We start from the raw sequence: 23,953 nt of genomic DNA, 5'->3' as shown, positions 1-23,953 counted from the left end.
GTAAAACAATAATACTATTCTGTGAGTGAATAAAAAAAGGTAAAAATGGTTTAGATGAACTATGTCCAAAGCTATGAAAACTAAGTCAGTATGGAATTTATAACACTGTCAGGGACAGGAAGCGTAAGAGACTGAAAACAAAGGGCAGAGACGAATGGGATCTTCTCCATTAGGAGAAATGTAAATACTGGGCCTCTTTCCCAGGAGAGGACCAATTCCACTTGATAAATTTATAAATAGCCCTCGAAAAAGGAGCAGAGATTTAAGTTCCAAATCTACAGTTGAAATTATAAGTGCCAAATTTATGCCAATAAATTGAAAAATCATGTAAACTTAAGTGCCTAAGAAGAAAATGGCAGGTAAATTTCAACGTGGACAAGAGTAGATAACATATTTAGGGAAAATCTATTTAAACATAAAATGGTGACTTATAAAAGTTTTAAGACACAAAGAAAAAGGAAATGTAAGTAGTTTCCCAAGTAAGCAGTTTATTGAAGTAAACAATTTATTAAGAAATACTAACAAAATGCATTGCCCAACAGGACTGCAGTTGTAGAAGTCCGAAAAACATGAGTGCAGTAACGTTGCTGCTCTGGGAAAATCACATGCAGTTTTGATAACTTCATGGTATGAAAGATATAAAAGAATTAGATAAAGGTCTCTGAAAAAAAATATTAAAGCCCTGGCTGGTGTAGCTCAGTGGATTGAGCATGGGTCTGTGAACCTAAGGGTCACCAGTTCAACTCCCAGTCAGGGCACATGCCTGGGTTGTGGGCCAGGTCCCCAGTAGGGGGTGCATGAGAGGCAACCACACGTTGATGTTTCAATCCCTCTTTTTCTCCTTCCCTTCTCCTCTCTCTGAAAATAAACAAAATCGTAAAAAAAAAAAATACATTAAAGCATTCAAAGTGTATGGAGGCTGTTAGAAATAAAAACTAAATGGTTACCTTTTCCAGAAAGGCTGAAAAGGCAACCAACTTAAATCTATAAAGTTATAAAAAGAGGAACGGGGAAGTGCTAAAAAATGTTACAAGACTAGAATGAGAGGCAAATTTAAACAAATGGAAGCACTGCTTTAAAATAATAGGCCATGATTTTCTGAAGTCATCACTTCAAGAAGTAGTAAAAGTACAAATTTTTACAGGTTTTGATAAATTAACTGATGTAGATTCATATTAGGGAAAGGGGCAAGAAGTCTAGAGTGCATGCCTACCTTGAGGGGAGCACTGGATTAACTATCATGCCCACTTCCTGATATATCTGCATAGTGCGTTAGTTTAAAAGCATGACAGCGCATGCTTTTTACACTGTAAGGACCAAGACAGGAAAATGGGAGGAACCCTCTACCAAGAAAAATTTCTTTAAATATTCAACAAGAGAGAACTACAGATCTATTATGAAAAACCACACATTGTGGCTAATTAGAAACAAAAACACCTTTTGTGATATGAAATGAGCGTCATGGTAATCCTGCCACCCATTTCTTGCATTAAACTCTGATCTTGGGCTAGGACCCCTGGGAGCACTCAGCAGTTTTAACAGAATGTGGGTTTGTTTTTAATGTGTTAACTGATTTGCAAACTCATGCGCAAAATCACAACATACACAGTCTGTTGGTCCAAGTTTCAATGAAAGGGGCCTTTCTAAAGGCACTTTACAAAAGGTTTGAAACACAAACCTGAAAAAAATCTTTAAATTAGTTTAACAAAGGTAACCTAATCCTTAACGCCCGCTTACTTTTTCCCATATCTGTAAGCAGGTGTGCAAATGAAAAGAGCAGACATAAACCAGAACTATGCTCTACTCCAATGCCAAGCAAACTAACAAAAGAAACAAACTTTATTTACTGTGCTTTGTGAAAGACCAGGCTATATTGCCCTCTTTTTTTTTTCATTTAAAAATCATTTTGATTTGAATTGCTTCTTAATCAAAATATTTTTTTCTACTTTAATTTGATCATTGACAGTGAGCACTGCTAGCATATAAACAATTTTAAGTTTCCAATACTCTGTATTCTTTTCTGTGAGGAACTAGCTCAAATTTTTTACTGTGTTCTTTCCTCTAAATTAATTTTGTTACAAAAAAAAAAGCAGAGTAAAAATGATTTTGAGGAGGTTGGATTTAAAAGTATTCATTAAATTTATTTTTAAAATAAAAGTCTGCTGAGATGACATGATTAAACAGAGAAATGCACATGGAAAAACAAATGGATTCAGTAATGCAGGACGAGCAATCTCCTAGAGCCCATTTATTCAATAGCTTGCATCAGGTTATAACTCTCTTTCTTGTTCAGTTAGTTAACAAACTATTATAAGAATGGGTTAAAGAAATAGAGAGGAGTCAGAAAACAAAGAAAGATGCAAAGTCTGAAAGTAAGGTGGTGAGATGAGTTTAAAGTCAAGTTGCCTGAGAAAGCAAATAAAATGAGGCATTAAGAATTCCACCATAAATCACGCTAAGTATGTTTAGAGATTACAACTGTGTGCTGTGTACAACTGAGCTGGCTCTGACTCCTGGTGACCCTATGAGTAAGTGATGTCCACGACGTCCTGAACTCAACGGCCCTGTTCAGCCCTGCAGTCGCATGCCCACGGCTTCTTTCAGGGACTATAGCTACGGAACTGCTTCAAGTGCCCCCTTTTCTTATGGAACCAAATGCAAGTAGGTGACCTTTATGTACCAAAGCTAACTCTGCTAGTTATTCAATATCCTGCAACAAAATCCTTGAAAAGAGACCAATTAAAATTGCTTAATCTTGATGGTACTTTGTGGTAAAATCATGAGCCAGCTCTGAAAGAAGAAAAAGCCTGCTTTTTCAAAAACTAAATGTTGTTGGGTGTGGTTGGTTGACTCTGAAAAGAGAAACTACAACAAGACTTGGTAGCTCTGACATGGCCTTTAAATGATAAAGAAATGTGTTTAACATGTGTCTCTGATGTTCATTATGGCAAAGGTTATCAGTTTAACCCTTTGCAAACAAGCAAAAGATCATGAGAGCAGGAAGCTTTTCTGTGGAACTCCTGACGCAACACAAACCATAGCAGTTAAGGCCAAGCTTAATGCAAACCCTCTAGAGTCCACGTTGACAAATTCTTTAACAAGCCCTGTGGTTACAGGGAAGCTGGTTTCACTCTGACTCACTCCTACTCAAATAGTTTACTGGAAATGAAGGGGAGGGGGAATTTTCAGAGAAGTCATGTGATGGCCAGACAAACCACAGCCAGTAAAGGTTCAACAGAGTCAAAAACAGGTCCCAGAAACAACGGACACCCAGAGTGTTCAAATGGCACTAAATTACATGTAAATGAGTCCTGTTGGGTTTCAGATCATCCACACCGTGAACTCTTTCATAAATCTCGGTATGTAAAGGAACAGATACTTCACAAGGGAAAAAACCAGCAGGCACTGACATGGTGTGGGTAGCTAAAAACACTTCATAGGAAAATGTGCTTAACAGAGAATAGCATCAAAGAAACGTTAAAGCACTTGAGTGTATAAATAATCATTATTAAATGCTTTCCCATAGTCTCTAAGCTCAAATGATCAAACACATATTCTACCATCAAAAGAACGTCAAAAGAACCTTTAATTATCCCCTTGTACTAGGAGGATGTTCACCGGGTAATGCATGAAAAGAAAATGCACTAGCCATAGAATGAGAGCTACCATTAATTATAATAGACAAGCTTTCTTCAGTGTTATGTGTTTTCACTAATAAAATAATGTGCATAACTTGAAATTTCTAAACAGGATAAAAATTCTATTAAGCTAAAAAAATTGTACAGCCTTAAATATATTTAATACGAACTAGTAAGCTAAAATATATTAATATTTAAACTTAATTTGGGGATTTAACTTTAATAAATCATGTAAGTGGCAAGTTTTAATTTAAATACCATAGCCCTAAACAGAAGCTAAAAAAATGCTCCCTTAATATATATTAAATCCAGGAACTATAAAATAGCCTTTGAGGCAATATTTAACCTAACAGACTCATGAATTATATTCAAGAGAAAAACAAGTTGGTCAATAGAAATATGGAGGAAAAAAATTTCATTCTTTCACAAGATGAAGTTTTAAGGAATTTCAGTTTCTTATTTCTGACTTAATTCTCCATTTCCAATATCAATAGGAATAATATTAATCAAAACAGCATGGTACTGGCATAAAAATAGACATATAGATAAGTGAAAGAGAATTTAGAGCCCAGAAATAAATCCACACCTTTACGGTCAATTAATATTCAACAAAGGAGGCAAGAACATATAATGGGGTAAAGATAGTAATTCAATAAATGGTGATGGGAAAATTGGACAGATTCATGCCAAAAAAAAAAAAGAAAGAAAAAAAGAAACTAGACCACCTTCTTTCAACCATACACAAGAACAGACTCAAAAGAGATTAAAGACTTAGACTTAAATGTTAGACTCAAAACCATAGATATTCCAGAAGAAAATATAGGTGGTAAAATCTCAAGACATCTCACAGCAACATTTTTTCTGATATACAGTATCTCCTGGGGCAAGGAAAACAAAATAAAAAAAAATAAACAAATGGGACTACAACAAACTAAAACGTTTTTGCACAGCAAAATGAAATCAACAAAATGAAAAGACACCCTGCTGAACGGGAGAACATCTGTCAATGACACACCTGATAAGGGGTTAAGTATCTAAAATTTATAAAAAACTTACAAAAATTCAATACCACCCACCCCAAACGATACAGTTAAAAAACTGGCAAAAGACCTAAATATATACTTCTCCAAATAGGACATACAATGGTGAGGGAGAAATGGAGACAACTACACTTGAACAACAATAAAGTGTGTGTATGTGTGTGTGTATGGTGCTCAATAAATGCTTTTTTAAAATGGAGATTGAAACAACAACAAAAAACAAAGAGGACATACAGATAACCAACAGACTTATGAAAAGATGTTCAATGTCACCAATCATCACAGAAATGCAAATTAAAAACACAATGAGCTGTCACCTCACACCTGTCAGAATGGCTCTCATCAATAAATCAACAAACAAGTGCTGGTGAGGATGTGGAGAAAAGGAAACTCTTGTGCACCATTGGTGGGAAAGCAGACTGGTGCATCCACTGCGGAAAGCAGTATGGAGTTAACTTTAAAAATTAAAAATGGAACTGCCTTATGACCCAGAGATTCCGCTTCTAGGAATACATTCAAAGAAACCCAACACACTAATTTGAAAGAACATAAGCATCCTTATGTTCATTGCAGTGTCATCTACAATCGCCAAGATTCAGAAGCAGCCCAAGTGTCCATCAATAGATCAGCTGATATAAAATCTGTGGAAATGTGATGTGAAATTACATTTACACAATGGAATACTACTTGGCCGCGAAAACCAAGGAAATCTTACCTTTTGTAACAGCATGGATGGACTTGGAGAGTATTAGGCTAAGTGAAATAAGCTAGTCAGAGAAAGACAAGTACCATATGATTTTGCTCATATGTGGAATCTAATGAACAAAACAAACTAACAAACAAAAGAGAAACAGCCCCATAGACACAGAGATGAGTATGGTGATTGCTGGAGGGAGAAGTAGGGTGAAGGAGGTATAGAGGGTAAAGGAGGATAAATGGTGACGGCAGGAGACGACCTGGGGTGGTGAACACAGTATACTACATACAGATGATGTCTTATAGAACTGTACACATGAAACCTGTAATTTTATTAACCACTGTCACCTCAATAAATTTAACTAAAAAATGAGAAAACTATAAAATAGCCTTTGAGGAAGTACTTAACCTAATAGACTCATGAATTATACTCAAGAAAAGACAAGTTAGTCAGTATAAATATAGAGGAAAAAAACTTGCATTCTTTTAAAAGATGAAGTTTTTAAAACTTCAATTTCTTATTTGACTTAATTCTTAATTTCCTATATTGATAGGAATAGTAAGAAGCAGTTTCACGTAGTCCTCAACCTAATATTTTATAAAAAAGAATCCAAGTAGCTAGGTCATTTGGACATTTAGGAAAGCACACTTATTCAAACCATATTCTTCCAAGTAAATATGTACAACATTCCTAGTCTATTGTGTAAGCTTTAAACACAGAAAACCCACAATTAGCCTCATGATCCCATTCCCCATCACTTCAATAATCCTGGCTGCCCTCATCTTTTAGGATACATCAAGCAAATAAGTTCCTTTATTTTTCAAACTTTTATTCCTAATGTTTTAAATTTTCCTTTTTCTTTGGTTATGCAGCTTAAAGAATAAACTAGTTACCACAAGAATCTTCATTTGCTTCTAAAGTATAGAATTTTACAAATGTTGTTTTACTTAATGTGAATTAAAAATTAAGTCATTCAATACAGTGTCTGAGATATTATCTTTAACCCTTGCTCTCAGATGACTATTCTGAGATACAAAATTGTTCAATCTTTCTCACATAAAATCATTTGTTCTCACTGCACTTTTACATTTTATTTTGCAGTGGAGTAATAATAAGTGAACATGTTTCACGTAATGCTACATTTTCTCTTACTTGATATTTCTTAGTTTATTCAAAGTATCTACCTCACGAGTAGTATGTGCAAGAGCAGGCAGGCATTGTTGAAAATGCTCACATTTTTTGTGGCCTTCCCTTAAGGAGTTTCCAGACTCCTGGGAGAGATAAGAAAAGTCCATAAATACTTTTAAAAGGCAGAAAATGGTAAGTACGTAAGGAAGATAAAGCAAGAGACAATTTCCAGGAGTTGGGAGGATTTTTGAGCAGCAAAGTTCTATGATCAGAGATGTTTTTCAGAAAAAAATTTAAAAAAATTTTATTTCCTTCGTGTGGGAATAGATTGGAAAAAAAGAACTAGTAAAGAGGGGCTCTATTAGGAAGTCCCTGGAAATGTTCAGGGAACTCATGATAAAGGTCTGAATCAGTAGTGGGAAGGGAAAGGAGAGGGCAGATATGAAGACCCTGTGAAGATAGAATCAAAAGGCCTTGAAGAATGACTCAGATAAGGGAGGCAAAGAGGGAGTCAGATGACCCAACTTTTACAAATGATGTTAGAATTGTTCAAGGTCATAGGAAGCTACATTCATTCATGTCCACCTCCCACAGACATCTACTGAAAACATGATAGAAAGCCAAGTGCAAAAGGAAGTCAGTTTGGTGGAAAAATACTGCCTAATCTCAATACTGGACTCATGAAAATAAATTCGGTGCCGTAGGAATCAGAATTCAAGTAAATGTGTTAATGCTCTTTTCCCCTCATCAAAATACCTATAATATCAAATCCAAACATCAGTCAAAACTGGAATTTACGCTAATACTTAGCTTTAAAATTGTTACCTAGTAACCACTTCCTAGTAAAAGCATACACACCCTTTAACCCAGTTGGAGAGCACAAGGTAAAGCAATGAGAGCCAAGTACTTTTTTCACCCTTCCTGCTGATAAACTTATTCTACCAAAAGGGAGAAAAAACACATTTTTCTACCTAAGTCTCAGGCCAATTTTAAAATTTAAATACCCACTCACAATTATTCATTTTGCATAATTTATTATTTAGCTACTGTTGACCCAACTTTTCTGTAAAATCCAACTTAATGGATTTTACAGAACACGTGTATCTATGAGGAAATTCCAACACCAAAGTCAGATGAACTTTTGGATTGTTGTGAAAACTTATTATTGAAAGAACTTTTAAATCACAATCAGTAAGACATAACTAAAAAGATATCAGTAAGTTTGGCTTCCAAATAAGTAAAAACCCAATACCATTTAAAATACTATTAAAAACTATTTACAAAATATAATATACAATTTATAACAATAAAATGTTAGTAAATACTAACATTAAAATCACCAGGAAAAAAGTTAATTACCTGAAAAACATAAAGTAAAATTCTTACATTATATGATGGTAAAATATTAATAGATTAAATTTTAACAGTAAAAGAATAAAGCCATAGCTTCCGGCCAAGATGGAGGTGTAGGTAGATACATTTTGCTTCCTCACACAACCAAAAGGATAACAACCAATTCAAAAACAAAAAACAACCAGAACTGCCAGAATATAGAACTGTATGGAAGTCTGACAACCAAGGAGTTAAAGAAACATTCATCCAGATGGGTAGGAGGGGTGGAGACAGGAAGGCGGATCTGCAAGGACGTGTGACAAGATGGTGGATGGCGAAGCATGCAGACCAGGTGGCATACTGGGCGGTCCCACATTCGTGTGGGGATAAGCTGGGAGGGACAACTGGGGAGCAAAACAGACCACACAACCCAGCGTTCCAGCACAGGGAAATAAAAGCCTCACAACGTGTGACTGAAAAAACCTGTGGGGTTTGCAGTGGTGGGAGAAACTCCCAGCCTCACAGGAGAGTTCATTGGAGACACCCACAGGATCCCAGAATGTACACAAGCCCAATCACCTGGGAATCAGCACCAGAAAGGCCCAATTTGCTTGTGGGTAGCGGGGGAAGTGACTGAAAGTGAGGCAAGAGCCAAGTAAGCAGCATTGTTCCCTCTTGGACCGCTCCCCCACATACAGCACAGCAACGTGGGTTGACCTGCCCTGGCAAATACCTAAGGCTCCACCCCTTACAATGTAATGGGTGCGCCAAGACAAAGACATACGGCTCAAATGAAAGAACAGATCAAAACTCCAGAAAAAGAACTAAGAGATGAGGAGATGGCCAACCTATCAGATACAGAGTTCAAAACACTGGTAATCAGGATGCTCACAGAATGATTGAGTATGGTCACAAAAGAAGAAGAAGTGAAGGCTATGCAAAGCGAAATAAAGAAAAATATACAGAGAAACAAGAGCAAAGGAAAGGAAACCAGGACTGAAATCAAAGATTTGGAACAGAAGAAAGAAATAAATATTCAACCGGAACAGAATGAAGAAATAAGAATTCAAAAAAATGAGGAGAGGCTTAGGAATCTGTGGGACAACTTTAAATGCTCCAATATCTGAATCATAGGGGTGCCAGAAGGAGAAAAGGAAGAGCAAGAAACTGAAAACTTATTTGAACAAATAATGAAGGAGAACTTCCCTAATCTGGTGAATGAAATAGACATGCGAGTACAGGAAGCTCAGAGAGTCCCAAAGAAATTGGACCCAAAGGAAGCACACACCAAGGTACATCATAATTACATTACTCAAGATTAAAGAAAAGGAGAGAGTCTTTAAGCAGCAAGAAAAAAAGGAGACAGTTACCTACAAAGGAGTTCACATAAGACTACCAGCTGATTTCTCAAAAGAAAGCTCACAGACAAGAAGGGGCTGGAAAGAAGTATTCAAGGTCATGAAAAGCAAAGACCTACTACCCAGATTACTCTATCCAGCAAAGGCATCATTTAGAATGGAAGGGCAGATAAAGTGCTTCCCAGATAAGGTCAAGTTAAAGGGACTTATCATCACCAAGTCATTATTATATGAAATGTTAAAGGGACTCATTTAAGACAAAGAAGAACATCAAAACTATGAACAGTAAAATGACAACTGACAACTGTCAACAACTAAACCTAAAAAAACAAAAACAAAAAACTAAGCAAACAACTAGAACAAGAACAGAATCACAGAAATGGAGATCACATGGAGGGTTATCAGTGTGGAGAGGATGGGGGGAGAATAAGGGTAAAAGGTTCAGGGAATAAGAAGCATAATTGGTAGGCACAAAATAGACAGGGAGGTTAAGAATACTATGGGAAATGGAGAAGCCAAAGAACTTAAGTGTACGGCCCATGGACATGAACTAAGGGGTGGGGGTTACTAAAGGGGAATGGTGCAGGGTGGAGGGGGATAAAGAGAAGAAAAACAATGGGACAACTGTAGTAGCATAATCAATAAAATACACTTAAAAAAAGAATAAAGTCATAAAAATACTAAAAGAAAGTACTACTGAATATTTACTATATAAGTGTAAGGGTTCAGAAAGATAATCTTAGGGACTACTCCAAAAGAAAAAGTCTAAGATATTGATATAAAGAAAAAAATGTAAACTTCTTTATTCAAAAAGTAAAACAAAGCACAATAAACACTATGGAAAAAATATTGCCAGCATATGACAAAAGGGATCTCCTTAAAAGTGTCAATCCATAAGAAAAATAAAAACTATGTTAAATATAAAAATTGGTAAATGAACCAGTGTTAAAGTTTTTCCTTTTTGTTTATCTGTGTTTTCAACATTTTATACAACAAACATACTTAATAATCAGAAAGTTGTTATAAAAAGCAATGATGTAGAAAATATCTGACGACACTGGAAAAATGTTCACAGAATGATTTTACATTCAAAACAAGTCACAAAACAGTAAATAGAATATGACTCACTGATAAATATTTATAGAGAAAAAGACCAAAGGATGTAGGGATTATTTTTAAGTATATATATATTTATCAGTCATTTACAATGAGCTGTGTCACTTCATAATAAGAGCACAGTCATAAAAACCAGTATCAAATGCCTATTATATGTGAAAAAAGAAGTTGACCCTAATATGAATGATGTGATCCTAGTTCTTTTTTTTTTTTTTTTTAGATTTTTTTAATTTATTTATTTTTAGGGAGGGAAGGGGGGGGAGAGAGAGAGAGAGAGAGAGAAGGAGAGAGAGAGAGAGAAACATCAATGTGCAGTTGCTGGGGGTTATGGCCTGCAACCCAGGAATGTACGCTGGCTGGGAATTGAACCTGGGACACTTTGGTTCCCAGCCCGCGCTCAATCCACTGAGCTACGCCATCCAGGGCTGTGATCCTAGTTCTTTTTTTTTAAAAAAAAGTTATACATGCAAAGAAAGCTTAGAATTAGAGAATTATTATCCTACTTTGGTGAGTAGATGTGTAGGTTTTCTCTTTTTACTTTTAATATTTCTGGAATGTTTCAATCATATTATTATATGCACTTATGTAATTAAAAATATGCAAATCTGGGAAATATAACAGAAGCAAAGATCCTAAAACAAATTTGTTACTGAAAACAAAAAAAGTTCTTAATATAGTTGAATTTAAAAGGAAAATTACAAAGAAATCCTCTTAAATTGTTACAAATTTATTTGCATCATGAAAACCGGAAAATCAAACCAATAATGTATCACAACAGTGTATCAAAACGGCTGAGGTACAACAGATTGTGTCTGGGTACAGTAATAGTAGATAGTGTTAGCAAGAGCAAACAAAACCAAAAAGTTTATTTTGCCAAGCCACAGCAAAGAACTCTAATTTGAACAGGAATTAAAACATTAGTAGTCTCTGATATAATTTATAATGTGGAAAACTGGACAACTGTCCCCTCCCCAACTGAAAAATAAATAAATTAGCCCCTTTGCCAAACCTGGGAAAACATATGTAGGGATAAACACACACATGCTGTAATCTGTAATAAGCCACAAAATTGATGGACACTTGTAAAAATGCATAAAAGGCAATTAAAAAAAGAAAAATCAGATCAAATCTAGGAGAAAGAAAGTATTTAAATTAGTGCTTTATTTTTTACTGCATTTAGCTGGGTGAAAATATTGCTATAATTTGGTATGGTGAGCAGAGCACTAATCCAGAAGTCAGAAAATTGATTGGGGGTTGAGTGCCGGCTCTCAGATGCGATAGGTATGTGTTCATGAGTGTGTTTCCTATTCACATCAGGAAAAATGACTTCTATGTCACGGTTGTACTATAAAGTGCCTCATACATAGGTTTTTCTATTGATTAGAAAGAAATTAAAGGGGAAAATCACAAAATTATCAGGAATGAGTTACTATTTTATTATATTATTTTAATTATTTTTTAGTTTGCATAATCAGTTGACAATACATATAATTGCAATTTTAGAAAAAGATTTTAAGATTTTAAAAAAATATCTATCTATCTATCTATCTATCTATTTTAGGGAGAGGGGAAGGGTGGGGGAGAAGAAAGGGAGAGAAACATCGATGCTCAAGAAAACCATCGATGCAGAGATACACTTGATTGGTTGTCTCTTCATGCCCCCAACTAGGGACCTGACCCACAACCCAGGCATGTGCCCTGACAGGGAACTGGTTAGCCAGCCAGTGCTCAATCCACTGAGCCACACCAAAAACAACTGAATAAAGATTTTAAATGAAATATTCATAAAGAATATATAATTTAGCCCTGGCTAGCACAGCTCAGTGGAATGAGCGTGGGCTGCGAACCAAAGTGTCGCAGGTTCAATTCCCAGTCAGGGTACATGCCTAGGTTGCAGGCCATGACCCCCAGCAACCGCACATTGATGTTTCTCTCTCTCTCTCTCTCCCTCCCTCCCTTCTCTCTCTAAAAATAAATAAATAAAATCTTAAAAAAAAGAATATATAATTTATGATTAAATAACATGAAATGGAATGTGCCTGCTTTGCTTACTTAATATTTCAATGTAAGCAAATATGAAACTAGAGAATAAGAAATATATAGTTTAACCTCAAATAGTAATTTTAATTATTGACTTTATAGGATGAAAACAGCCAAATCTCATAACCTTCAGAAGTTTTATGTGCAGTGTTGTTTCAAAAACTCAGAAGAGAGTAGAATTAGAAAAGATTCAGCCAAAAATTAACTAAAGTTATCAGGGTTGTAATAGACGAACAAAAAAAATTATTAGCCCAATGGTAGAGATCAAGGATCTTCAAGATTCTAAAATTCAGCCCTGGCTGGCATAGCTCAGTGGATTGAGCGCGGACTGGGAACCAAAGTGTCCCAGGTTCGATTCCCAGCCAGAGTACATTCCTGGGTTGCAGGCCAGAACCCCCAGCAACTGCACATTTATGTCTGTCTGTCTGTCTGTCTGTCTCTCTCTCCTTCCCTTCCCTCTCTAAAAATAAATAAAAAATAAAAATCTTTAAATTAAAAGAAAAAAGATTCTAAAATCTTCAAGAGCTCCAATTATATGTATAAAATGAAGTATAATTTACTTCATCCAATTCTAGAAGATCTTAGTTTCTGGAAGTTGAGGTTTTGGATGTTAACAAGTTTATAGAATATATTGTTTATACTCCCAGACTCAAAAACCTACAAATAATGAAATGAGTCACCCAGCAGATGCTGTATCCAATACAGGGAGTGCTATGCATGGATCCATGAAAGATATCACCCAGAGAGACAAGTCACTCATTCTTTTTGAAATAGAAATATTATTTGTATGCAATTAAAATTAATACAAAGTTTCTTTTTAACACTGAGTCAACGTGGATCTCGGAAAACTTTTAGCCATCAATTCTAAGACAAAGCTTACCTCTGGAATTTGTCAGTGTGAGTATATTCTCTTGCTACAGGAAAGATAAGTTTTTGTATGTTTGACATGCTTATCACTTCACCTTTTTAAGGAAATGTCTAACTTCTTTTCAAGAGTTCCTCAAATTACATGATTTTAAGATCATTTACACTCTCAGTCCTTTCCTACGAAGAAGCTCTAGTTGGTCAATGTTCTATTCTATTAAAAACGATATTATGGAAAGTTTCCCATTTCAAGATGATGAATAAGACCTTTGCCTATGGTAGATTAAAGATAGTTGCAAATTCTTGCTTAGTCTTCCCACTGAGAGGTGGAGTTTAATTCCCCTCTCTGAATCTGGGCCAGCTTTAGTGATCTCCTTAGCTAACACAATATGGCAAAGAACTGGGATTTCTGAGGTTATGTTACAAGAAAACTTGCAGCTTCCACTTGGTTCTTTCAGAACATGTTCTTGGAACTCTGGTGCCACAGTATGAGAAAGCCCAAGAAGCCCTGAGCATAGTAACGTGAGGTCCAAAACTAACAGTCCAGACAAACTCCAAGCCAAAAGCCAGAATCAACTTGTCAGTCATAGGAGTAAACTACCCTGGACGTAGATCCTCCAATTTACAGCCAAGCCATTTGTCCAAACGTGTGCAATATGTGTGCAATGTAAATGAACTTTGCTGTTTTAAACCACTAAATATTGGGTTGTTTTTAGTCAAAGATAGATATCTGTAATGCCCTCCAACCCCATATCTTAATAATCCCACAATACAAACATGAACTCTCTCTCTGATGAAACTAGCATTAATAAATGAAGACAGGGCCAGTTGTAGGAAGAGATTATACATGGGAGCCAACAGTGGAAGACATGGAAGAGAAGCAAAGTGATTTGCACAACTCTGGAACTGCAGAAGACACTGGGTTAGGGCTCAAAACAGGAGGCTGTACAAAAAGTGGACTCCCAGGTCCCACTCCTGTTTAGCGGAGCCAGACATCTTCCTCCCTTATCCCCAGAGAAGATATCAAGCATATAGTCTCTAGACCAGGGGAGTCCAACCTTTTGGCATCTGTGTGCCACACTGGGAAAAAGAGTTGTCTTGGGCCACGCATTAAATACATTGCAACACGTAATCCCCCCAAAAGTCATAATATTTTAAGTAAATTTACAATTTTGTTTTGGGCCGAATTCACAGCCATCCTGGGCTGTATGTGGCCCATGGGCCGCGGGTTAGACACCCCTGCCTCTGGACAAAGTGAGCCAGAGGTTCTGGGCTCGGGACGCATTTGTGCAGGTGTCCACAGAATGACCACAAAGCAGGTTAAATGAAAACTGACATGGTAAATGGAGAACTCTAACTTCCCTTCCACAGCCTCACTTCAGAATGTCAGCTGCAAGATTCATATTCTCCAGGCAATAAATTGAGTATCCATCACTACAGAAATGGAACTATCCCAACGGAAAGATCTATAGGAACTGACGTATGGAGGTTCCAATAGATAAGGAAGCGTGCCACTCCGACACCTTGCCTCCACACATACAGCTTCCACTCAGCTTTATGTGCCTTGTTCATGAATCACCAGGCATTGAGGAAAGCTTCTAACCAGAAGTGGAACAGGCAAACACACACACACACACAAACAAACAAACCCACAATGCCTGGAGTAATAGAAAACGAAGTAATGAAATACTTTCAAAAAAGAGAAAATAAACCATTTCTTGGAAATATAATGGCAACTGATTTTCGGGAAAAAAAATGACAGTGGAAAAACATTTTAATATTAGAGTTAGAAGATACAGCTGCAGAAATCACATACAAAGGAAAAAAAGACAAATATTAGGAGCAATATGATAAAAAAAATTAAAATGTTGGGTGTTGGAGGCCCAACATCAAAATAGTAAGAATTCCAAAAAACTGAGACTAGAGTCTAAAGAATATAAATTGACACAGGGGGGAAACAAATATAAGAACTAATGGACTCTAGACTGACAAATGTCCCGAGTGCCTAGCAGAACTAAAAATAACAAAACAAACAAACAAACAAACAAAAATAACCCATCCCTCAGACAATGAATCTAAAAGCCTCTAGAGGAAAAAGAGCCCACAAAGAGGGCTCGGCAGGACACTCGCCCCGTCAATATCAACACCAGAAGCCTGAAGGTGGTGGAGCAATGCCTTCCGAATTCTAAGTTAGAAAAACCATTTTCAATTTAGATCCTACATTCAGTTAACTGATTAAGCATGAATGAAGAAGACACCGTTTTCAGACTCTTCCATCTACTCATCCTTCCCCAGGAAGCGACTGCAGAATGTGTTCAATGCAACCGAGAGAATAAATCACAAAGGAGTGAGACGGGGGCCCAGACAGCCAGGAGGTAACCAAGTCCAGGCCGGAGCAGGAGCATGGAGGACTTCAGAATGGTGGTGCCAAGAAAAAAAGGACATAACTGATACTAGGTATTTCATAGTTGTTACCAAGTGGAAGGTGATGTCGAGACGTGCTTTACAGAGATGGTGGAAGGGAAGGAGGAGATTGAGGAAACTATGCAAATGAAAAAGTTAATTCCAAACCAAAAAGCCTTAAAAATGGAAACTAATTAATAGCTTTTTGGTTGGCTTAACAGAATAGTACTTATACCTTTGTTTGGCACCTAAGCCATAGCATAAAAATTTTAAGCTACAGGCCATCTTAGACTTTTTCTAGTTCAAGTAGCTGACTGTATATAGGTGCAAAAAAGTTTTTAAGATGTTAAATGAGGCCCTGGCTGGCATAGCTCAGTGGATTGAGCGCAGGCTGCGAACCAAAGTGTCCCAGGTTCGATTCCCAGCCAGGGTACATGCCTGGGTTGCAGGCCATAACCCCCAGCAACCGCACATTGATGTTTCTCTCTCTCTCTATCTCCCTCCCTTCTCTCTCTAAATATAAATAAAAAAAAAAAAATATATATATATATATATATATATATATATATAAAAAAAACCCAGCAACTTAAAAAAAAGTTGTTAAATGACATACATTAATTAGTGCCACAAATGACAGAGGTGTCCTTTGTCAGAAGAGGGGATACTCAGCCATCCGAGTCTGCGGATGGACACGGTTTCAGCGATGCTGGCGTTCTGAGGTCTGGTTCCAGCTCTACCCCTAAGCACGTAAAATTAGGGAGGGAACAACATCCAGATCTGCAGTTTTCTGCAACATTTGAAGAAAGGTACATTTTCCACACTACCTCAGAGCAAACTCAGGGTCAAATCTGATGCTGGAATTTAAAAGGCATTAAAAACAATTAAAAGTTGTTTATGTTGGAAATAATGGTTGGCCTTAGTATGAGCACTAGGACGTGAGGGAAGTAGATGGTGCTGCCGACAGAGCAGGCACGGCTGACATGAGGACAGCCGGCCACGTGGGGCAGACGTCCGTCCATGGCTCATTGGTTCACTTGCTTTATATTCAGAAGTTCCACAGCCATATTTGAAAATTTGTTTTCAATTGAAAACCATATTTATTGTTGGTTAACTTCCAGGCTTTTAATAAAGCTTTTTAAAAAAGCTCATCTATCGCCTTGGCTGGTGTGGCTCAGTGGACTGAGCGCCGGCCTGTGAACTGCAAGGTTGTGGTGTGATTCCGTCAGGGCACAGGCCCGGGTTGCGGGCCAGGTCCCCGCTGGGGGGCATTTGGGAGGCAACTGATAGAGGTTTCTCTCCCTCTCTCTGAAAATAGATAAATAAAATCTAAAAACAAAAACACAAACACTTCATCTGTCATTAAAATGGGCTTCCAGCCCCGACCCCACCATAGTAACGGTTTTTTGGGTCTCAGACTGCACTGAGAAGAAAAATATGAACTCATTCCTCAAAAAAATGTATGCACACTTACATGGGCATATATATTTACAAACACAACAAGGACATAATTTTTTAAACAACTTCATAGATTAATGAGCAAATCTGGAGACTCAGTTAATAATATTCCTAGGAATTTTCCTGCAGACACCAAAACACATATTTTGTAACATTAAAATACAGGCTGATACAGAGTTTCTACTCAAATGTAAAAAACCTTTTTCCTCTCACTGATAAAGGATAACTCTCTTAATTGTTCTTGCTTAACTAGGAGTTTCCAAATAACTTAATCTAAACACAGTAAACTGCGTTGACGTTATTTTCAAAACATTCGTGTGGAAGTCCTTTTGTCCCAACTTATTGAGTGACCTGCTCCATGTAACAGCAGGTCCTCAAATAACACTGTTTCCCTCAACATCGTTTCATTATGAATTGTTTTGCTTAAAGTTGCAGAACCTACTGACAACTTTAAATAAGGAGTTACTGTACTTATAAACACATAATGAACAAAGAATGTTTCAGCATCTTAATCTCACTGGCAACATGAATTTACCATGGTTTTCTGGCCAGGTATTTTAGCTGAGTCTGAGTTGTCTCATTTGAATCTATTTCTCCATCCTAAGATCAAGATTATCATCGCTTTCATGTTTCAGCTTTTCTGAATACTCTATCCCAAACTATGTATCATTTTGTTTTTACACTGGCAGTTTCCTCCTCAGAGTAACAATGAACAATGTCACCTTAATCATAAGCTCTTTAGAGATAATTATTCTATCTACTTCCCCCCCTGTTCTTACTTGTGCAGTCTCTGCATGTTCCAGCATCTCTTCAAATTCTTGATACTCTTCATCATCTGGTTCAGCACCCGAGAGTCGAGCTGCTCTGGCCATAAAATATGGAGGCAGTTCTCCGATTGCTGTACCAACACCCTATGTGAAAAACCAAAATACTCATATAAGATTCTGTTCTCAACATAGTGACACTAAACACATCAAATCTGTATTTTTCTATATCATCAAAAACATGTTAATATGTATGTATTAGGGCTCTGGCTTCCATGGATTAGTGGATTGGGTGCCGGCTGGTGAACCAAAAGGTTGCCTGTTTGATTTCCAGTCAGGGCACATGCCTGGGTTGTGGGCTGGGTCCCCAGTTGGGGGCATGAGAAAGGCAACTGATGATGTTTCTTTCCCTCTCTCTCCCTCCCTTCCCCTCTCTCTCCCTCCCTTCCCCTCTCTCTAAAAATAAATAAATAAAATCTTAAATTAAAAAAAAAAGATGTATTAGGGAGAACAGCATATAGTATAATACATAATCAGGAGTATGTGAGTTTGAATCTTGGCCCTAATACTGACCTATGCAGCTAGGCAAGATAAGATACATAAAACTGTCAGACAATCTCTAGTGTATTGTAGACACTAAATTAAATGTTAGTTCTTTAGCATTTCTACTGATATTCTATTATTTTTGTCATTTCCCTCCACCCCCTTTTCAAATATTCAAGTGGTTTGGTAATGAGCATTCACTAGTATGGCTATTAGACAAATATTTTCTAGGAAATCTCCTGGTATTGAGGATGTTGCTTTAATCCCAGAACTTTTTTTTGTGCAGAGTTAAAAGTTTTAACAAATTGTGGTCAGGAAGCCCCTTGAAAACTCAGCATTAGGATGGGTAAATTTTGACCACAGGAAAAATGTTTATATTTCCTCAGGACATTGACTCATGTTTTTAGTCTCTTTTCGGATTCTTGTTTTTGAAGAGAGTTTTTTTTTCCCAACCAACTTGGGATGTAAGGGTTGAAAACAAAGGTGAAAGAATCAGGAACCTGGTTTAAACTTACACGGCTCAAATACAGCTCAGGCAATAGTGCAAGAGTCATACAGTCTCTGGGAAAATTCTCAACTTTGAGCCGTCCTTCTCTGCCCTGAGCCCCAGTGAATGAAAAAGGCAACTGCTAGCTCTGGAAGCAACTTCAGGCTCTTCTGGTTGCTCTGTCCTATGGGTGTCCTATGAATGCCGTGAAAAGGATCCCCAAGGAATGGTATCAAATCCAAACATTCTGTGTTCGCAGTGTCACATTCCAGTGTGTGGAATCACTGATCCGAGTGAAACTGCGTTACCCCCACATGAAACCAGAGTTCTGAGACAAGAATAAGGCCATAGCTAGTTAAACATAAAGAAAAGGGAGGGACAAGAGACCTGTACTGAGACGAACACAGGAATAAAATACAAATCATACTTTGCTAAACAAGAAAACTTGATGTCAGTCAACTCTGGAGGAGGTTAGAAAACCAACTTACTATTGTGAAACTGGTACATCAAGAGAAAGATCAAATATTTATCCTGTCTTACTTATACGAAAGATACCTCAAGGTAATCTAATTACTAAAAAGGATAAGTTTCTCTTTATAAAAGTATTTCAGTCAATAACTAAAGAAAAAATGATATAATAATTGGCATACCCTCATTTTATAATCCCTAATAATGAACTTATGTAATAATGCTGCTAATATCACATACAAAAAAAGATAACCAGACACTATTGCACCTTCTGATAGAAATATTTAAGACTCTGAAGTACATTCTTGTCAAAAAGAAATTTTTTTCAAGCCTCTCAATCTAACTATCAACTCACCAAAAATAGAGGGAACATAGAAACATATTTAAACTACACCAACTGGAATACAATCAGTAAGAGTACAACCCAGGCTGTGGGAAAGTGTACTCAACAAGCAATCCAGTTTCAATAACAAATTTGAAAAGAAAAATGAAGAAATAAATACAACCAAAAAAAATTTGAACACTAACTGGTTAACTGATTTGAAGAGACTATTCCTAATTTCTCTTAGGCGTGGTAATGTTTTCAAAAGTCCCACAGTTGATATATTTACAGATGAAATGTGATGCTATCGAAGATATACTGAGAGCAGAGAGAGGAGGGGTCCAGTTAAAACAGTGTTAACCAGGAGTTAATATTAGCTGAAGTTGGCGAACAATATATTGAATTAACTATGTAATTCTTTGTGCTTAAATTTTTCCATAACAGAAAGGAGGAAGAAAAGTTAATTGCAACATTTTATTTAAAAAATGAACTTCTCTTAAACCCTAAATTTTAAGTCAAGTCAAATGTTCAAGAGTTCTAGAAGCAACCATGTGATTCACACTCATGACAAGTTTCCTTAAAGTTAAAGGGAAGTAATAATGCACTGAAATCAAGAGCTACATAATGCCTTAGATTCAATTGACGCATTATTATATTTTAATTCTGCTCATGTTTTCCCATGTTAGCAAGGCACGAGAATAGTGATCACAAGTCAGTATTCTACTTTTTAAGCAAATATGTAAAAAGGAAATAGAGTCATCCCAGCAGGTCCCCCAAAACACACTGTATTCCAGACACAGAAGTTTATTTAGCCATTTATCTCAAATTAGATACTGAAGTACTATAATTTCATGGTTCTTACAAAACAACTTTATAATTCTTACACAATCAAAACAAAATAACAAAACACAACTGCGGAACACTAAAAACTGTCAGCCTATGTTTAATTAAGGGGAAGAAATGACTGGCTTCCTCATTGCAAAAGAAAGACAAGTGGTATTTAGTCAAGGAATAACTCAGAAAGCTCTTCTAAAAACCATCTAGTACCCTGAAGTCCCTGCTTTTTGACTGGAGTTTTCAATATGCACAAAATATGTAACACCAAGAGAGAAATTTCCTGGACTCTTCATTTCATTCAAAGATTTTTGGGAGGATTTTAAAAAGTTTTGTCAAGTGGATTCACAAGCAAATCAGCAGCATCTTGCTTTTCTATGTAGGGAATCATAATTTTAATGGTAAAAATCTGGAGATAGAATTTTTTATACATAAATAATGACTACTGAGAAATTTCAGTAGTTTTGTATTTTCAATGTGTTAATAATCTTTAAAAACAAAATCACTTTTCAATTAAATGTTCCAACTACAAACATGAATCAGAGGTTGAAGGCGTAAGTTTGGAGGATAAGTGTAAAACCACTGAGAAATTCAGGGTTCTTACAGCAATGTTTAAATAACAATCACACCAATTCTAATAAAATCATCAGACTTTTATAGAATTTACAGATAAAAAGGAAAACTTGCTTGTAGTTTTCTAAATATTTATTTATTTACTTGAGGGGAAAGGAGGGTGAAAGAGAGGGAGAGAAACACTGACCAGTTGCCTCTTGCATGCCCTCAACCGGGAACCAAAGCTGCAACCAAGGCTGTGCCCTGCCCGGGGACAGAACCAGTGACCTTTGGCTTTGTGGGAAAATGCTCAACCAACTAAGCCACACTGGTCAAGACTCCTTGAGGTCAACTTTAAAACAGGCTTAGAAGGAATGAAGTTCTGATACATGCTACAACAAGGACGAAACTTGGAAACATATGCTAAGTAAAATAAGCCAGAAACAGAAAGACAGATACTGTCCGAGTTCATTTCCATGCATATCTGGCTGGAGTAGGCAAATTCACAGACAGAGAGTACAGCAGAGGCTACCAGGGGCTGGAGAGAGGAGGGAATGAGGAGTTATTGGTTAAAGGGCACAAAGTTTCTGTCTGGGATGACAAGAAAGTTCTGGAAATCAATACTGGCAATGGTTATGCAACATCATGAATTAATTAATGCCAGGACGTTGCTGTGCACTTAAAAATGGTTAAAATGGTAAACTTTATGTCATGCATACTTTAGTACAATTTAAAAAAACCAAAACCATTAACTTAACAAAAACACTTTTAAGGTGATGCTCTCTGAAAATCATCACACAGTGCTCTTTTCCCCTGCCCTGCTGTTACTACTCCCCCTACCCCCCCGTACTCCTTGTTTTCCTGAGACTTTAACTGAATCACGGATAAGAAACATTTGTGTTATGTTATAGATTTCTCCTTCAGAGCATTTACCAAATTTTGTTTAAATATGTACACATATCTAATTTTCCATAATACTTACATCTTTATTTTCCCATGATAATCATTCCCTGACTACCAGGTACAGCTCCGTGAGGGCAGACACAAGTACTGCTCCCTCGGACTCCCCAGTACTCGGGTATGTGTAAGTGTCACCGGGATTCTGAGTGAAAAGAAAATGTATGAAGCCTTGCTATGGTGACACAGCCCAACTGTGGAGGATCAAAAAGATGCAAACTGAAAAAATGTAACCTCCTGATGAGTAACATAAAATAATTCACTTCAATGTGCTCCAAATACCCGTGTGAACAAGTTAAAACTGAGGTTGACCCTGGTTTTTATCTTATAATTAGAAGTCCTACATATTTTAATGATTTCACTGACTCAATATACTTATAATGATAGTAAAGGCTGTAAAGACATTTTAATTTACAAAGTTTAAATAAAAACTTTAAACAACTTATCAGGTTTTTTTTAAGATTTTATTTATTTATTTTTAGAGAGGGGAGGGAGATAGAGAGAGAGAGAGAGAGAGAGAGAGAGAGAGAGAGAGAGAGAGAGAGAGAGAGAGAGAGAGACATCAATGTGCGGTTGCTGGGGGTTCTGGCCTGCAACCCAGGAATGTATCCTGGCTGGGAATCGAACCTAGGACACTTTAGTTCCCAGCCCGCGCTCAATCCACTGAGCTAGCTACGCCAGCCAGAGCTAACTTATCAGTTTTTAATCAAGCAAGACATTCGCCAGAAAAAAAAACACACATATGGAATCAAAATTATTAATGATAAACCATAAGAAACAAGCCAACACATTCTACATCAGGTCTTTCAACCTCGGGAGTACTGACTTTTTATGAGTGCGTCCCATCCAATTTAACCCTTTTTAAATACACAGTTCAGGGGCACTAACTGCATTCACAAGGCTGTGCAGCCAGCATCACTATTTCCAGGATTTCCCATCGCCCAGATGGAAACTCTGCATCCACCACACACTAACTTCTCATTTCCCCCACACACGGCAACCTCTCATGTGTTTTTTGTCTCTAGGAATTTGACTCTTCTGGAGAGTTGGCGCAAGTGGAATCATACGATATTTGTGTTTTTATGTCTGGCTTATTTCACCTAACAAGGTTTTCACAAAGTTTATTATATTGTTGCATGTATCAGCACTTCGTTCCTTTTATGACTGAATAATATCACATTACATATGTATAAATATACTGTATTCCATTTATCCATCTATCTGCTTCTACCTTTCTGATAATATGAATAATGCTGCTGAACGTGTGGTACACATATCTGTACTTACATTTGAGTCACAATTTTCAGTTCTTTTGGATATTTATGTAAGACTGAAAATTAGAGAAGGGTCATAAGGTGATTCTATGTTTAAATTTTTGAGAAGTACCAAATTCTCACAGCAGCTGAATTACTTTACATTCCCACCAGCAATCTACAAGGGTTCCAATTTCTCCACATCCTCACCAATGCTTGTTATTTTCCTAAAACAAAACAAAACAAAACAAAACAAAAAAACCCCCCAGCCATCCTAATGTGTGTGAAGGGGTATTTCCTTACAGTTTTGACTTGCATTTTCCCAGTGATTAATGATGTTGAGAATCTTTCCATGAGCTTGTTGGCCATTTATATGAATTCATCTTTGGAGAAATATCCATTCAAGTCTTTTGCTCATTTTTTAATGGGGTTTTATTGTTGAGTTATATGAGTTCTTCAAACATTCTCGTTATTAAACCCTCAACAGATAAATGATTTATAACATTTTCTCTCATTCTGTGGGTTGTCTTTTCATTCTCTTGATAGTACCTTTGATGCACAAGGTTTTAATATTAGTAAAGTTCAATTAATCAGTTTTTTTTATTAAAAAAAGATTTTATTTACTTTTAGAGAGAGGAGAAGGGAGGGAGAAAGACAGGGAGAGAAACATCGATGTGTGGGAGGTACATGGATTGGCAGCCT

At 36.8% G+C, this 23,953-nt stretch overlaps 1 protein-coding gene across 3 annotated transcripts in view; it reads right to left on the bottom strand.

Moving 5' to 3' along the window:
* VMP1 (vacuole membrane protein 1) overlaps positions 1-23,953 on the bottom strand; it is a 111,702-nt gene that overhangs the window by 46,176 nt on the left and 41,573 nt on the right. For all 3 annotated transcript variants that reach the window (XM_028519539.2, XM_036033588.1, XM_036033589.1), the window contains exon 7: positions 17,851-17,982. In XM_028519539.2, coding sequence (XP_028375340.1) covers positions 17,851-17,982 — 132 coding nt within the window. The remainder of the gene's footprint in view (positions 1-17,850; positions 17,983-23,953) is intronic.

Source organism: Phyllostomus discolor, chromosome 8, assembly GCF_004126475.2.
Source record: "Phyllostomus discolor isolate MPI-MPIP mPhyDis1 chromosome 8, mPhyDis1.pri.v3, whole genome shotgun sequence".
Taxonomy (NCBI): Eukaryota; Metazoa; Chordata; class Mammalia; order Chiroptera; family Phyllostomidae; genus Phyllostomus; species Phyllostomus discolor.
This window is presented reverse-complemented; position numbering and strand designations above follow the sequence as displayed.